This window comes from Triturus cristatus, chromosome 1_2, assembly GCF_964204655.1.
Source record: "Triturus cristatus chromosome 1_2, aTriCri1.1, whole genome shotgun sequence".
In the NCBI taxonomy this organism is placed as follows: domain Eukaryota; kingdom Metazoa; phylum Chordata; class Amphibia; order Caudata; family Salamandridae; genus Triturus; species Triturus cristatus.
Genome location: NC_140580.1, coordinates 858,135,021 through 858,153,079, shown reverse-complemented (window position 1 = coordinate 858,153,079; position 18,059 = coordinate 858,135,021). Strand labels below are relative to the sequence as shown.

Here is an 18,059-nt window from a genome sequence, read left to right as displayed (position 1 = left end):
ATAGTGAACATGCATCCTAATTAGCTCATTTTCATGCCTGTCCAGGTGCCAAAGGGGCCCTGGGTAGGGGGTGGCATTTCCCCTGTTTAGTGGAAGCCAGTGCCTCATGTCACAGGTGATAGAGGCCTTTGAGGCTCCCTGCCTTGATATGCTGATTACTTAGCCATCCTACTGGAGGAGATGTAAACACCTGTCTGTATGTGGTGGCAGACTGGTCTACACCAGTCAGCCAGTACACTAGAGGTTGGTATGTTTTCAGGCGGTACCTCTAAGGCACCCTTTGTGTGCATGTATTAATAATTCCATCACTGGAATCAGTGTGGGTTTATTATACGAGTTGTTTGATACCATAGGTTTCAGTGAAGCCATCATGTAGCTTGGGAACTCGTAATGACCAGTGCTCAGTACATGTACTTAAGTTGGCTTCCCTGTTCACTTGTAGTATCTCGCAATAGAACAAGAGAGCACAGGGGCATATCTGCACATATATCCACATATGTAGCATAGTGCATTCTGCCTTAGGGCTGTAAGGCCTGCTGTAGGGGTGACTTACCTATACTGCATGCAGTGTCTGCAGGCATGGCACACAGGGATGCATGCCATGTCATGTTTTTACTTTTGCCTGCAAAACCAAAGGGGATGATGGACGGAGTGTTGAACATTGCAAACACTCACCCCCAGTCAACTGATCTGGGGTTAATCTATCATCATTCTTTAGCTCACTCCGTCACCCCAGTTCAGACATGGCCATATGCAAATCAGTCTGACCCTGTGCCTCATGGGACCAATCCAGTCCGAACTGCCAAGCCATGTCTTCCCTGGACGGGAAACAAGCATCCTGGGACCGGTTTCTGGTTAATCAGCCGTCATCAGCCAGGCTAGCTTGAATCCAGTGGCAAAGTGAGCAAGAGACCACGTCTGGACAAACCCTGCCAACTTAGGGCGAAAAAAGCAAAACCAAAGGGGAAGATGGACGGAGTGTTGAACATTGCAAGCACTCACCCCCAATCAACTGATCTGGGTTTAATCCATCATCATTCTTTAGCTCACTCCGAGTGGGACGGGTATGCCCAGACGTGGGTCCCGTGCTCTCCATGCCACTGGAATCAAGCTATCGTGGCTGAAGAAGGATGAAACCCCGAAACCGGTCCTAGGATGCTTGTTTCCAGTCCAGGGAGGACCTGGCTTGGCAGTTCGGGCTGGACTGTTCCCAAGAGGCACAGGGTCAAGACTGATTTGCATATGGCTGGGTTCAAACTGGAATGGCATGGTGAGCAAAAGAACTATGGATTTAGGCCCAGATCTCTGTACTGGGGTGAATTTATGACATTGTTCTGCATTCTGTTCATCAACTGTTTTTTTTGCAATTTATTTTTGCCTGCACCAAGACACACAGCTTGCAATGACAGTCTGCACGAGTTTGGTGAGGGGTCTGTTAGGGTGGCACAATACATGCTGCAGCCCTCAGCAACCCTCTTTGGCACCCATGCTATAGGAACCAGGGTACCATTTGCTAGGGACTTAAAGGGGTGCTAAAGGCTTTGCCAAGTGTGGAACAATTGCACAGTTAGCTTGTTTTTGGGAAAGGACTCCGACACTGATTAGCAGGAACCCACTGCACTTCAGTAAAAGTTTTGTCAAATACCAGGCAAACATGGGGGTGACCATGTCAAAAAGGAGCACATATGGACACAAGCAGGTCTTTTCATAGTCAAGTTTTTAATTCATTTAGTTGTCAACAAGGGACATGTATGCCTATTATTGGCAGTAATTTAGCAGGTGCTACATTGAAAAAGAGGCCTTCCACCATCTGTTGCATCCCGAAACATGGTCACCACCAACTTGCTTTTCCTGCACTAATCCATTTATCTCTACTGTTTGGGTTAGAAACATAAATCCTGGTTCTTTCTGAGTGTGAACAGTTTAATTGATCTTTTAAGCAGGAATAGTTCTTTCTATATTATCTTTAACAATAAATGGTGCATCTATTCTATTTAGTCCTCCTAAACATGCCTACAGTCATCTTTCAGTGATCATTTTTGTGAATTACATGGAAATGCACATTTTAGTAAAATTCAGACACTTTCATTCCATCATAATTCAGAAATATTGTAAAATTATCTATTTGTAGAGCTGAATTGCCCCAGTCTGTAAGAGCTTTAAGGTTGTCCGCTCTCCCCACTTGATGGAGAAAATTAAATTTCAGGTGGTTGACTATTAATTGTAGTTGACCAAAAAGGAAAAATGAGGTACCATTGACCCAGTCCTTTGAGACCTGGGCAGTAATTCCCTGACTTCCTGTCTCTGAAACTATTTTTTAAAAATGTGGGTAAATACAGTTTTCTCCATATAAGGCCAGAACGACCATAGGCATTTCTAAGTTATCTAGCAACTGAGCAACATAAATCTGTCCTGGTTTATTGGGGCCAGATGTTCAAACTCCTCTAGGAGAGCGATTGACAAACAGCAATATTTTTCTTTCTTCCATGCTGCTATTTCTTAAGCACTGTTCTATATGTATAAAAGTTCAATCTATTATTTAGTGAATCCTAGTGGGTCACAGATCGACTTAACAAATTAATATTAATTAGGTAGGTTGCAATTTGCGACCCATTAGGAATAACAGCCATGACAGGGACGGTGGCCTGCTGATGTCAGCCTACCACCATTTATGTAATTGCTTTTTAAATAAAGCAATAATTGTTTTTGAAATGCGACTCTTTCCCTTAAAGGAATACAGGATGCGTTTAAAACGAAAAATGTACCTTTCATTTTTTTACATTCTCAAAGGAAAAGAAGTCCCTTGGGTACCCCTTCCCGTTGCGAATGGGTTACCACCACTTTTCAACTGGTGGTAAAGTATTAATGTTTTGCAACCCGAATTCGGTCTCAAAACATTAATACTCACTACTGGGAATCGGCAAGTGGAAGGGACAGTCTAAACATGCCCTATTCAAATACCGAATAGCTCATGCAATTTGTAAACTGGTATCAAGTCACCAAATAGCATTTAGCCTTCTGTACATTTAAATATGCTTTTTTCCAGTCTCAAACGGACAGATTCTGTGAATCTGGCCATTTGCAACCTCAAAAAATCTTTGTACATCTGACCCTAGCTACTTTGGCCTAAATAGTTAATCTGTTTTGCTTACATCATCCTGCTGGCTTCTTCCCACCTGCAATGAAAACTGAATTTCTCATGTATAAGGTCATAGAAACTTTTCTCTGATCTCAAATAGCATACTGTATAGTTTTAGTTGTGCTCTCAAGGTTCTCACCAGTGCTTACATTCAGTAATTGAGTTTAATTATACTAAAAGGCGTATATTATTTCGTACTGATGGAATTTAAGAATTATGGGATAATATTGGCAGTGAAATGTGAACAACCATTTGATTATGTATCGGTGCTTTCCAGGAAATATCCATCTGATTCCTTTGATTTCAGGACTTGACGACAGAGGAGAGTTGGGAGATTGTAATCCCCACAGATATTCAGCGTATCACAACTGTGAAAGGAAAGCGGTCCAATGAGCATGTACATTCCCAGGGACGTGTAATGGGTGATCGCAGCGTCCTCTATAAGGTGCGTTTGATTTTGGAAGGCAGTATGCTATGTAACGCAGAGAACTGCAGTTAGCACTAAGTTATGTGCAAATTGGGATTTTTGTTTCTTTGTGCACTGTGATTGGTAGACTCGGTCTACGGACGTTAGTGGAATTTACTTTTCTTGTATTGTTAAAAACCGTGAGGAACGTTTATTGCTGTGTGTATTCGATTATAAGGGTGGAGGCTTTAGTGCTGTCCCTAGTTGTGTGGATGTAGAGAGGGTAAGTATAATTTTATTTGGTGGAAGGTGGGAGCTGATTATTAACATCTGTTTGAATTTGGGGTTGTATTCATTGGTGCGGTTTTAGATAATTCCATGAATTGAATGATTTTGGGATGCACATATAGGGCTATTACTGCTGCATGTGGTTTCATAGGGGCCCCATTTATTGCCTATATGTTCGATGAATTCGGATTGTTTTAAGCCATTAAATAATATATATTTCTGATAACATTGTGTTCTCAAGAGAATAACGTTCTCTATCAGTGTTTACAATCTGGCAGTTACTGCATTGGTTGCTTACATGAGTGTGGTCATGTTGCAGAGGGGAATGGGGGGTGGGGTGATTCTTTAGACTGAAGGGGCTGTAGTGTACAAGATGCCAGCAGAGACCAGAGAGTCTGCCTAAGAACCTTTGGTTATCCTCTACGATAATGCTAACAATATTGTGACCCCAATGCTGTAGAAGACTCAGCGCTACAGACCTGAGCCAAACCCAAAGTTCATTCATGCTTTCATGCCTCTCTATTGATTCATGCTGGCAAATACAGGCACAGAATGCAACACTATTCCACTGTCGTTCTCATACATTTTTGCATGCTCATGAAGCTGGCCACACTGTGTACTTCATGAATGCTCTCAGCCGCGTCTTGAGTTCTGATGCTGATGGACTATTGCAAGCTGATTTCTAACATGAAAAAGGCCAATGAGGACTTTTGTTCCCTGAAGATAGGCTATGAAGACAACAATATGCAGCCTAGAGTGAGTGATGCTGTGCTGGTTGTTTGACAGCATGGTAGGTCATTTGTCACATAGTTGACCCTCTCTTATCTGTCTGCTATACAGCAGTGCCTGATTGTCCTTCTTCACTACATCCTGTCTATAGTTGCTGCCTCCAGACTCGGCTGCAAACAAGAGGCCCATGATGAGGCGAGCAAAGTGGGTTCCGGAGCAACCGTATCTTTGACTTTAACAGTTGAATGGGCTACAGTATATGCCATACCTGTATTACAAGATAAACTTGGTGCTGTGAATCAAGGGTTCCTCTTGGAAATCTGCCAACACTCCCACTCCACCTGTTGTGTGTCTTCTTGTTTGGACTCCATACTGTCAAAGCACTTCCTAAACCACTGTAGGACTCTGCCTACAGTGGGACCTCCATAAGCTATACACTAAGGAGTGACCCTGTGTCCTCAGAACTTGTTTGAAAAGACCGTATATAAAGGGAGAGAGAGAGAGAGAGAGAGCAATAATCTGATATACCATGTAAAGAGTCCAGGGGTTCCCTTCTAGGTGTACCGAGTTGCTCTAGCCATCCCAAGGTGCTTTATTAGGTGTAGTGTGGTCGAGCAGTCTTCAGGCTTTACCGAGAGAAGTACAAGACGTCTGCAAATACACACAATGATCAATAAATTATGCACACTACTCAAGAAGGAGATCCACCCCAATTTATAAAAATAGCAAGTACCTTTATATATGTTTAGGCATCAGAGAAAAATAGTTCAGGTAAGTAAGGTTTTAAAATATGAATTAGTTTTAGTTCAAAGAGTGGACACAGCGCAATTTGTGAGTTCTGCAATGTTATCCTATGGACAGAAGAACAAGTTTTGCAGAGGTATATAGTACAGCGACTTACCGGACCAACCTCCTGGGGTTGAGGTGTTGGGAGCAGGGCCCAAAGCAGCTTCAACAGTACACCACCAGCGGCCAGGTGCAGGGTACAGAACTGTGTTCCGAGCTCAGTGTTGTATTGAGATCGGTCTGTGTGAAAAGTGGCTACAGGTTCTGGCTAGGAGGTCAGTCGGGCTGAAACACTGGTAGAGCTGAGGCCTCATGATGCTTGGGGATGTAGGGACACCATTGATCCTCTTCTCCATGGCCCGGGAGCGACGGGTGCAGAGGTATCCTTAGATGTTGGGTTATTCCTTACCGGAGCAGTCACGGTAGAGTGGGCCTGTGTGCAGAGGCTGCAGGCAACGTCTGAGGGTCCGCAAGGGGTGAAACGACGATGGACTTGGGCTCTGGAGGCCGGGGACCTTGACACCGTTGGTCCAGTTCGAGACTGACTTGGAGCAACCGGTGCAGTGGTGGCTTCAGGTGTCAGGGTTTGGCGGTTCCAGGGGCCTCATAGCCCTTTCTTTTGGAGTTTCTGTGAGATGCAAAGAACAGTTCCACTGTCCCACGGTAGGTCTTGGTTCTTTATTGAGGGCAGGCAGTACTCCAAAGTTTCTGGTGTCAACATCTGCATGACAAGTCCACTTTGGCGCAGATTTCGACGAGGGATGCTTTTGTTGCTCTTCAGTGTCATTTCTTCTTAGATCATAAGGATCTGTTTCTCTGATGCCAGGGACTCCCCTTAATACTGAATTTAAGTGTGTTAGGGGAGTGTAGGGCAGCAGCCTTGTATATCCCCTCTATATGACCACTTTCGGTGGGAAGTGGACATAATCCAGTCCCGGATTGCCTAAGTATGCCATCACAAAGATGGCTACTTCTGGAAAAAAAAAAGGTAGCCACCTCAGTGTAGCCCATCTTAGTGATGGTACTTACCTGGAGGTGGTACGCCTACTTGACTAGTTAATTTTCCCGCCTGTCCAGGTGCCAAGGTGGTCCTGGACAAAGGGGGGGTGGCTTTCTCTCCTGTGAAGGGAGCCAGACGTGCATTCCAAAGTCAGTAGCTCTTTGAAGAGGGCCGGCCTGGGGAGGCTAATCCGCAGGTCATTCTGTGGGAGGGGGTGTTACACCCTCTTACCGGACAGGCTTTTCTTCTGGATCTCCTGAGAGGTGAAGCTCTCACTCTTGGAGATCAGAACTGTGTCTCGGGTGGCAGAAACTGGCAGTAATCGTTCAGAGAGCACACCAGAGGCTGGTAGGTTTTCAAGGGGCACCTCTAAGGTGCCCTCTGGGTGCATGCATAGGGAAATCTATCACTGGACTCAGATCGGGTTTATCAATACGAGATGTTTGATACCAAATTTCCCTATTTTCAGTAAAGCCCTCATGTAGCTTGGAAACTAGTTTTCGCCAGTGTCCAGCACATGCTTTTAAATGGCCATTCTGGTCACTTGTACTGGCAGTAATAGGACTGCCAGCACAGGGGCATATCTGCTCATGCAGGTATGCCCTCACATGTAAAATTTAGCACCCTGCCTTAGGGCTGTTAGGCCTGCTGTAGGGGTGACCTACACATATTATATGCAGTGCTAGGGGATATGGCACACAGGGATATGTGGCATGTCCTGTTTTCACCTTTGTCTGCACCAAGACACGCAGTCTGCAAAGGCAGCCTTCCATGTGCTTGGTGTGGGGTGCCTTAGGGGAGCACAATTTGTGCTGTTGTCCTTGGGGACCCTCTTTACTACCTCAGGCCCTAGGTACCAGGGGTACGATTTACTAGGGATTTAGAGGGTGCTAAAGGTTCTCCCAATCGGGGGAACAATTGTACATTTTTAGGGAAAAAACACTGGTACTGGGGACCTGGTTAGCAGGAACTTAGTACACTAGAGTCAAAGTTGTATCTACATCTGCTAACCCTACATTAGCCAGGGCAACCCCCATCTTTTCCAAAGAGGTTACCCTCAACTTTAGTAACCCCACCATGACCAACAGGGTCAGGGAGACTTAGCCTACTGTTAGACATGGGGTCAGACCACCATGCCAAGAACAGTGCTGCCATAAAGGCTAACACTGAGCACAGGCCCGTTCCTTTAACTCTTGACTGACAGGTGAAGGTGCTAACTCACAGGCTTCTTTGGGTTCAAGTTGCCTGTCTGCTGCTTTACGGTGGGGGTTACTACATCCTGTAGCAAACACCCTCCTTCCACTCACTCTTTTGTTACCTGAGGAGCCACAATCACAGGCTTCACAGTTGCTTGACTAGTCAGGACTTCTTGTGGGTCAGGTGGGGCTGCATCAGTGCCAACTTTGTGGAGTTCTCCCCTACTGGTGTAGAATCTCCGTGGCTCACTGGAACTTTGGCTAAAAGTTGCCTACCTATCCTACACTTTCTCTTTTTCCTCTTCTTTTGGGGCTTACGTGCATTCGTTTCAGGTTCAGCCTCATCCCAGTTTCAGGTTCAGCCCCATCCCAAGAATTCTTGGGTGAGGACTGGCACTGGACCAGTACCTATTTTTGGCTCAGACCAAATCTGGGTGGTCATTTTCAAGGAGACAGTCAAGGGGAGGTCTGTACTGACTACTAATCTTCTCCAGCTAAGGGACCCAGCTATTTCTATGGGTACTAAAGCCACAGGCCTAACAGTAACCTCCCCTGGGATAGCCCTTACTCTCCTAATCTCACCTTGGATATAGTGGCAACCTATGGAGGTACACTAGTGGATTTGTTATGACCGGAAGAGTCCTAGGCTAGGTGACCTGTCTGTTCACAGTTAAGGCACCAAGCCTTCTCGGGGTTCCCAGTTCTTAGCCAGGTACCCACTTTTGTTTAGTGAGGTGTGTGGTGGCCTTCAGAGGACTCCTTTTCTTTAGAGTGCTCCACCTTTTTCTTCAGGGGAGGGGGTTCTAGCAACCCCTATCTTTTGGTCACCCCCTCTAGGACTAGTTATGGACACTCTTGTTTTTACTCAATGATTAGCCGTCTTCCCCAACTCTTGGGGAGAGACTGGCCTCAGGTCCACCAGGTATTGATGCACATTTCAGAAGTACATTTACTTAACAGATGTTCTTTCATAAGCCAATAATAAAGCCCATCATAATCTTGCACCGGACTTCCTTTAACCAACCACCTAGTATTTTCTCTGAAAAATCTACAAATTCAACCAAGGACTGACTCTGGGTTTTCTGAGTCTCCCTGAACCTGATCCTGTATTCCTCAGTGGTGAGTCCAAAGCCCTAAATCGGGGTATTCTTCATGAGGCCACAGGACTCCGCGTTTGTCTTATTCAGTGTCAGTAGCCTATCCCTACACTTTCCTGAAAACAGCTTTCTGTCCCTGTTTGAGACTATAATGTCGCCTCTGCATTCAGGGTGTGTGCCCCACTGTTCCACCTCTCTCTACCTGCGCTCCCTGTTTTTGGTCCTTAATAGATTCCCTACCGGTCCGGTTGCTTTGGCACTGCTTGTTGCGGAGAAGGAATTTGACTCCCTTGAATGGCCTTTTTTGCTCGCAACATTGTGGAAACTGGGTGTTCCACATAGATTCACTTCCCTTATCATGCTTCTTTACTCTCACCCTGTGTCTGGCATTCGGGCCAATGGTTCAATTACCGCACCATTTCCTGTTTACAAGGGAGATGCGGCGGGGCTGTCCTCTATTGCTATTGTTACTTTCATTATATGCTAACAGCTTACTGTTTGTGCGACACCCTGTGGAAAATATGGGCCCCCTCATCTGCAAGATCATAAGATTTGGCCAGTTCTCTGGGCTCCAAATAAACTGGGGGAAGTCAGAACTATTCCTGCTCACTACTGCTACAACTCCCACATTGTGCAATACCCCCTTCGTTGGTGCGAGGACACCGTTAAATATCTTGACATCCATGTACACTGCGACAAGGAACAGGTCCTGCGTCTTAACTACGGTCTGCCAATTGAACATCTAACGTTGCAGATTGAGGGTTGGATTAGTCTTCCCGTGCCCATGGCAGGCCGCATCACCATTGTCAAAATAGTGGTCCTCCCTCGTTTTTTAAAACTTATTTTTGAATATCCCTATCCCTCTTACTAATGTGTATTTTTTGCAATAATGAAGGGCTTGTTGTTGAGGTTGATCTGGGCTGGTCGCGAGTGGGGTGGGGTGGGAAAAGCTAGTGCTTTCCTATGATCGTAGTGGGTTTGGAGTCCCCATTTTCAGCTCTACAACCTAGTGGCCCAGCGTCACTATCCGTACCACTGGTACCACAGAGGTGCACGCATCCCCTACGACCGATAGGAGCGCAACCAGCCGGGAGAGATCCCGCTGCATGTGCTTCTCCCACACTGGCTTCCTTTGGCCTCTGTGGACAACAAGACTCTCTCCACCACCTGCTGCACATTGAAAAACCTTTTCAGACTCCTAGGGGAGGAACTCTTGTACTCTACTGCCTTGCCTCTTGCATATAATCGATGACTGCCCCCTACACTGGAAGCCATTGTCAAAAGCACACTAACGCGACATGCACTGTGTACACTTAGATCTGGTCCCGGACGGACATGTCCTCTTGCATGATGATAGCATGCACTTTGCTGAGGCTACCCCTATGAACCATTTTGTTTGGCGGCGCTTACATAGCAGACTGCACACTCAGCTCTCCACTTATCCCCCGGCCCCTGCTGAGTTCACTCCTCTCACCAAATTGATAACACACGCAGATGGTGGACAATTAGTTTCTCTTCCAGGGGATCCTCATCAATAGTCATAAGCACTGAATATTCCCGCCCATGTGCGGCCGGGGTCCCCGCACATGGGCGGGAATATTCAGTGCTTATGACTTTGATGAGGATACCCCTGGAAGAGAACTAGAATTACAGGTAAGTAACTTACCCTTCTCTTCCAGGGGATCCTCATCAATAGTCATAAGCACTGAATATTCCCGCCCATGTGCGGGGACCCCGGCCGCACATGGGCGGGAATATTCAGTGCTTATGACTTTGATGAGGATACCCCTGGAAGAGAACTAGAATTACAGGTAAGTAACTTACCCTTCTGCACTCTATAGTGTCAGCTTGACCCTGCTCCTTGTTGGAGATGGCCGTCCCAGAGACATGAGGGAGCGCAAGTTATACCGCCCTCTGCCAGATGAAATCTAGTATTTCTGCTGTCTACAAACCAAATTGATTTCTCTCAACCACAGACATAAATTGATTCCCTTTAATTTCTTCATAAGTACATGCACCACACCTCGTTTTTTGGCTTAATTGGATCCCTCCAGGTCCTCATACTGTTCTAGGTGTCGTGCTATTGTTGCTGACTTTGCCCACATGACCAGGATGTGTACTCACATAGGTGAGTTTTGGATTGCTGTCTTTGCCCAGCTCTCCCTAATGGTGGGGTTTTCAGTGTAGCCCGCCCACTTCTTGCATTATTGGGCTATGTGCATGATATTCCTAAGGCGGCCAATAGGTTTACCACGATGGCTCTTCTGCTGGCCAAACACGAGATAGCTCTACATTGGGGGCAGTTGGTGCACCCTGGCAGTGGATGGATGGCTTCAGAGGTTCACCTTTTGCAACATTACTAGTGAAGCATATGCTTCCTTGAAGCCCCTCTCCTCTCGCACACATGGCATTTGGCAATCACTCCACAATTACTTACAGCGCTGCGAACACCAGGGAACTGACTAATACAAACACATAGCTGGCGCAGTCCGCCGCCCTGACATGAGTGCACAGACCCTTGTTGATGCTTGTGGAGAGCTCTTGTGGTATGGGATGCTCAAATGTGCAGTATATGTTGCAATGATGTAATTATTGGGCAGGTCTTCCTGCTATTGTCAATTTTATTTAAGTACATACGTATGTCATATATGTAATAAAAATGATAGGTTTTTTTTTTTGTTTTCTTAAAGTTCATTGGTGTGCTGCTTACCTGTCCATTCTCTTCTACCAGTCTGCCCTCTTCTTTTTTTTCCTCTTTGTTTTCGTTCTTCTAGTGGATGCTGTTCTCCCTTTTACTTGGGCAACGAGTAGTTTCCCAGCTTTGCTACCTGCTATGTAAAATTGTTTGGTACATAGCATGGCATGTTCTGCTTTATCATATTCTAGGACTTGGATTTGTTAACCTCCATGCCAGAACTTTTGACCATATTGTCTTCAAAATCTTTATGTTGGGCCTACTGACCTTCTCATTTTTGCCTTCCTAGCAGACACTGCTGCTATAAAGTATCCCCACATAACTAATTTCAGTGCCCCCAAAAGTGTTGCCCCAGGCATTTCTAGCATATCATTATTTTGTAAGTATTCCTTGATGTTTTGAGTCTTGTCTAATGATGGGGTCTTGTAATAGGGAGATCATGAAATTGTTGTCTCCGAAAGGAGTTAGCAGCCAGGTCATTATACTGTGAGTTTGTGTCCATGAGTATCTAATTTTTAGGTGTTTTGGTTGACGTATTGCATTAGTATTGAATGGTCAACAGCTAGCAAACATTGGGTGATGGCATACTAAGAATCTAAATCCGATAGCTTCGCAAGTTTTAGGAGTGTGAATAATTGCAGCAGTTGAGGTTGGAGGAGTAGATAATCTCCTGCAGATGGCCTTGGAAGAAGTGGGGGAGGTTGAGGGAAAGAAGCAGAGCAGAAAGGGGCAGTGATAATATATGGGATGTTTTAGAGAGTGCAAGGAGGAAATCCACTGAAGGACAGTGCTTTCTCTTCCTGTAGAATCTGGTCTCAAAAGGTATGTAGGATGCTGGACAGTATGAAAGGCAGCAGAAAGGTCCAAAGCCAAAGTGCAGCTACTCCACTTGAATTCACTGTGGTAATAATGTGGTCACATGTTGCTGTTAATGCAGATTTTGTGTTCCAACTTAGACAAAATCTTATTTGCATGTGAGAAGATTGTTTCCTACAGCGAAGGTAGTTAATTGTCAGTAGGCAAGAGTTTCTTTCTGTAGATTCCTCACCATAGAACACCCCCCGGGTGCCAGACTGGATCTAAAAACCTTTCTTCAGCAACTCTCTAGTATGCCGCTAGGTGGCACTCTGCGACTCCATGATGGCTCTGTACCTCCAGGAAGTGATGGATCAGAGCTGCATAAAAGTGCCACCACTGCGGACATCAGTTCCTTTATTTCGGTGCCTTTCGGTGTGGATCCAGCACTCCGCTCCAAATTTAATTGGCCTTCCTACAACTTGTATACCAATTCAAGAGTGTTGGGGAATGATGTCCCCTCTCAAAACTGATTTTAATCCATGCTTTGACTGTAGAAAAACAGATGTCAGTCAGGGAACTACGCAAGGTGTGTAGGAGTTTGGGTTGCCGCTCTTTGTCGTGTGTTAAATGTGCCCTTGTGCAATGGTATCCAGGAACCAGAATCTAAGCAGTACATTGCTCAAACTAAGACATTGCAGCTTTTCCGTATGTTGCGCTTCTGCTCCAAGTCTCGATCCTGCTCTCAAAGCCATTCGCACAAGTGGCGAAAGTACTCCAGGAATTCTGAATCGAAGTCTAAGCCCAAACTCAAAATAAACAAGCATTGACATAGCCAATAGGTCTCGCCTTTGGGACCTTATAAGTGTTTAGACATGCAACAGTTGCATAACTAAATACTTATAAGGTCCCAAAAGCGAGACCTATTGGCTATGCAAAGCGGCCATGCGGCCGTGAAAGTAATCGCGGTAAAGCGCGGCGCACATGCACTGTAGCTCTAGACTGGCCTGGTAGCACTTTTTGGAGCCCTCTCAATAAGTCTTGCTAGACCAGCGCATGCGCTGGGTCAGGCGAGACCTAAAAACGAGAGCGCACTCTACCCCATCCAGCCAACACGTATAAAGAGTAGGTGCCACGTGTCATAATGAGTCAGTCTTCCTCTTGGGCTTTGGTCGCAGCGGTGAGTCACTAACTGATACTGATGTGCCCCGAGTTTTCTAGGTCATCTGCAACACCACAGGAGATTGAAGCCTTCAAGGAGGTCATGCTGCAGTTTTTTGGTGCTATTCCAACTTCCTCTGGTGTGCTTTCAGGCACAAGGAACAGAAGTGAAGTTGGGTTCTCGCCAGGAGGGTCCTTGCCAGTGGATCCTACCTCAGCACTGTCTGATCCCGGGGCTCTGTTTCAGGCTTGTACTGACTTGGGTATAGATTTACATTCCGGCTCCAAGACCTAAGCCGGGTCCTTCAATGTCCACTCCGGTAACAATGACACCGGAAGTACACCAAATAAACTTTGGCTCCATCTCAACGGATATCAAGGTACGAAAGGGCAACTGGTCATTATTCATCCTGATTGTGATCTGGTGCCGCTACCAGAAAATACATGCCAGCAGGAACTTCATTATAATTTTTGCTCTGATTCTGAACAAGTGACAACTCAGGATGGGGATGATGAAGAAGGTAGGGATAGGAATGGTTATCTCTCTTACAACTTAGATGATAACGTTTACATGGGTTTAGAAGGGTAAATGGACTTAATACCTCCCAAGAGATGGTGTTTGATTCCCCACATGGGCCATCAATGAAAGAACGTTTCTCATTTGAAGTTGTGGTCCGGTGGGAAGCTGAAGTCCTAAATTTAACAGCTGCCTTCACTTGAAGCTGAAAGAAATTCCTTATGGAAATTCTGCAGCCTGGTCCATCTACTTCTAAGTTATTTCTCCTCTTTAACAAGGCCTGCCCACCGGTGAATTGGCAGATAGCCAGGCATCACAAACCAACACCAGTCAACTCTGATTTTTTTACTCGATCTGAAGCTCTCCTGCCATCCACCAAAGGGAGGCTGTTGCAAGTTCTCATGGATAACTGCACTGCCATGTGATATTGCAACAAGCTGCGTGCAGCGTGGTCTTTGCTCCCGCACCAGGTGGCTCTGCTCTTATGGAATTGGTTTGAGTGTAGGGGCATTTCCCCGATTGTGAACCACCTGCAGGATCACTGAATGTCAGCGAGGGCAATTGGAGCAGGCAGTGTCTGGTGAATCACTTATGGTTCAGGGCATCTTCCAACTAGCTAGATCTTTTTGCCTCCATCTAACTCTCAATGTGGGAAGTTTTGCATGTTGGAGTTTCTGCTAGAGCACTTGTTAGGAGATGCGTTCCAGCTGGAAAAGAACACTGGAGTCCTTTACACCTTCCAACCCCTGCCCCTCCTGCCTTGAGATCTGAAGAGGATTGAGAATGATCGGGCCCAAGTCATCCTACTGTCTCCAGATTAGGCAAATAATGTGGTACCCAGGCATGAGCATCTGTCCTCCGATCAGGCTACCACTTTGGGAGGATCTTCTCTCACAGTAACAAGGCTGAACCTGAATCTGTGCAATCTACACCTACATGTATGTAGATTTAGCAGCACGAATTGACTGACTTTGAACTGACGCTTAAGGTAGTGGACATCATCCTTGCCACCAGACATGCTTACTTAAAATCGATTTATGCCAAGTACTGGTATAAATCTGTGTCCTGGTGTGGTATTTGTAAGTCCGCAAATGTTCTTTTGTTTGTTTTATCTTTAGCCCAGCAAGGCCTTTCAGTGGCCACTATTAAATGATATGTTGTTTTGGCATTTCTATGTTTATTGAACCAACTATCCTTGTTTAAATCACTTGTTGTGATGAGATTTAGTAAAGATTTGATACAAATGTTTCCTCCCAAGCTATACAGTTGGCCCTTAACTTGGTCTTGACATTTCTAATGTCGACTAACTTGAATCCGATGCATAGTTGCCTGTTGTTTCTCCTGTCTTTATCTATCTTTCTCACGATTGTCACCTCATTGCGTGAGGGAGCACCGAGCAATTTGAATGCAACAAACATACACCACCTTTTTCCCCAGCCAAGTTTGATGTAGAGAATGTGGGCAGCATTCTCGCAAAAAGTTGTGACTCTCGTCTATGTTAGGCTATCCATCACTCTGCCAGTGTTCTTTGCTCCCCCTCACTCGCTGAAAGAGGAGGAGAGGCTCCATTGGCTGGTCCCCCATAAAGGGATTTATGTTTTTACATTGGTTGTACCAAAGAACACCCGAGGATGATTAGCTTTTTGTGGAGTTATCCTGAGTGACGAAAGGAACGACTGTGCAGAAGAGGACTCTGTAGAGATGGATAGTCCTCTGCATCAAGATCCAATGCGCACAGGCCAAAAAGCTGCCGCAGGAAGGTCTGGGAGCCCATTCTGCCAAGGTTACCACTACTTCGGCTGGTGGAGTGCCTATCCTTCACATCCGCCATGCCGTGACATGGGTGTCATTGCATATGTTCACGAAGCACTACTGGCTTGACAGCCAGGTCCAGCGGAAGGTCATTTTTATATCCGTAACACAGGACTTTTTTCATTCTACAGACCGTTGACTTCGGGAGGTAAAGCTTTGTATCTAGTCTAAGAGGAGGAATCTGCGGTTAGAAGTACCCGTCAGAAGAACAAGTTTCTGGTGAATACTCTTATCTAACCACAGATTCCTCACTGCCCTCACACCACCCTGTTCTGTCTAGTGTCTCTTTTTAACATCTAAAAAAAAGTCTGAAGTTGTATTCTTCACACTGGAATCAGCATTCGGTAGCACCCTTTTTTTGAGGGCACAAAAAGGGATAATTTAGAAAATGACTCCTGCTTGCAGGGGTGTCGCTTACATGCAGCTCCACTCCATCACTTCTGGGATGCTACAAAGCTGCACGATGCCACTGTGCGGCACGCAGGATCATTGCTGGAGAATTTCTTTGCAGATCCAATCTGGTGCCTGGAAATAATCCTGTGGTGAGGAATCTGCAGCTCGATAGTGTATCTACTAGTAAGAGTATTACTGTAGGTAAGTAACTTGATCTTAGTTTCATTCTATGAAGGCCGAAAACTTAAGGCAGCTCATTCTCAATTTGCTTGGGGGGCATGTAGTATTGCAAACTGGGAAATAGAATCGATGTGGTGTAGGCAGTTTTGAAATCTTTAATTGTTCAGACTGACACCACTTTATAGTAGGTAGTCAATAGTTGCACAGAAAGGGATGAGTTCGTCAAGAAAGCCTGTAGACTCCGAAGTAGATGTTTTTTTTTTAATCTCCGGGCTGAAAACTTGTCCAATTAGCCCCCTGCAGTCTTTTTTGACCATACGATCCACTAACATGAATAAAGTACTTGTGTCAACTAGAAAGTACTTGTAACTATTTTCTCACTTTTTGTTTCCCTACTAGATTAACAGACAAATTTGCGTAGATAAGTCTTGTTTCAGATGGGGACTCATTTGAACAAGTAAAGTCAAAATGTCTCCAGATAAAGTAGTGTTGGGAAATTAAAATCTTTATCTTTTTTTATTTTTTATTAAACTCTTGTGTGGTTGTATGGATGTGTTTAACTTTGCATTTATCATTAGTGAACGAATTAAACCCCAATATCAATCCATGGTTTTTATTGCTTCATCTCTCCTCTCAGTACCTGAACCCCAACCTACTGGCAGTGGTGACTGAAAGCACAGACCTACACCATGAACGCTCTTTCATTGGGATCTATCTTATTGACAGTGTTACTGGGCGCATTATTCACTCCTCTGTTCAGCGGAAGGCCAAGGGTCCCGTGCACATCATACACGCTGAGAACTGGGTGCTGGTAAGTGAGCATGACAGTAGACCTTACCTGGTATCGCTTTTCTTTGAGTGTACTCCAAGATGTTCTCTGCATGCTGTGTGCCACCTGTCTTCCCCGTCCCTCACTGATTCAGTCTAGTATCTACCATGTGAGTCATGACTGTGTCAAACAAGCTTCTCCTCCTAGTCTATCAAACTTCCTCCTTCCCACCCCAAATAAACATACCCATTTCCTTACTTTCATCTCTTGTATGTATTTCTTTGTAATTGTTTGCTTGCTGGGTCTGTCTGCCATCTCGGTCTTCACTTGATACATCTAGTATGTGACTCTCCTTGACCCAAACAATGAAATTGCTTAACATGCTTTGTCCAGTTGAAGACATCTGTATCTTTTCACTAGGAATGTCTGTATTTTTCCTTGTCCTAAGTATGCTTTAACTTGCTGGGGCTTGTATTTCATCATAGATATTCCTTCACTTGAATTTTCTTTAGTCTTAAAATGATGGCATTTGCATTGTCGAGCATCTGCACATACTATTTCTTGTCTTCCACTTTCTTAAAACCGATCTCTTACTGTCACATATTTTCTTACAGTGTGGAAAACAAATGCAGCATACCATTTCTAACAGATAACCCTTCATACATCCTAGAGTAAATATCAAAAGGCTTCATAGTGGACCCAAAAGACTTCTCAACAGTCCTCCCTACCCAGCTCAAGGTCAAGCAGTGGTGGCTCGAAACAAAATGTAGTAGTGTCACTGCTGAAAGCCAAATAGCAATTCTATAAATGAGCCTCTGACATTGGTTCCTTTTTTCGCTTGGCAAACTTGCTGGGATTCAGAATTTCCTTAGCCTCTTTCTCACTGGTTTAATTTTTGTTAAAAGTACTGAGTTTAGTGAGGAACCATGTTGCTAAGAAAACCTTGGGGTTAAGCCCTTTGGGGCCCTTGAGAAACATGTCTGAGGCAGATCCTCCTGTCCAACCTCTACCCAGGGGGTTGTTTTATAACCATAGAAAATGTCTGAGTTGTTTGGACTTGGACAAGGGCCATGTTTACAGTATGCCAAAATAGCAG

General features: G+C 45.1%; 1 protein-coding gene across 1 annotated transcript in view; it reads left to right on the top strand.

Moving 5' to 3' along the window:
- The window catches only part of EMC1 (ER membrane protein complex subunit 1), a 281,531-nt gene that overhangs the window by 219,807 nt on the left and 43,665 nt on the right, over positions 1-18,059 (top strand). The window contains exons 18-19 of the mRNA XM_085609063.1: positions 3,447-3,584; positions 16,832-17,005. Coding sequence (XP_085465189.1) covers positions 3,447-3,584; positions 16,832-17,005 — 312 coding nt within the window. The remainder of the gene's footprint in view (positions 1-3,446; positions 3,585-16,831; positions 17,006-18,059) is intronic.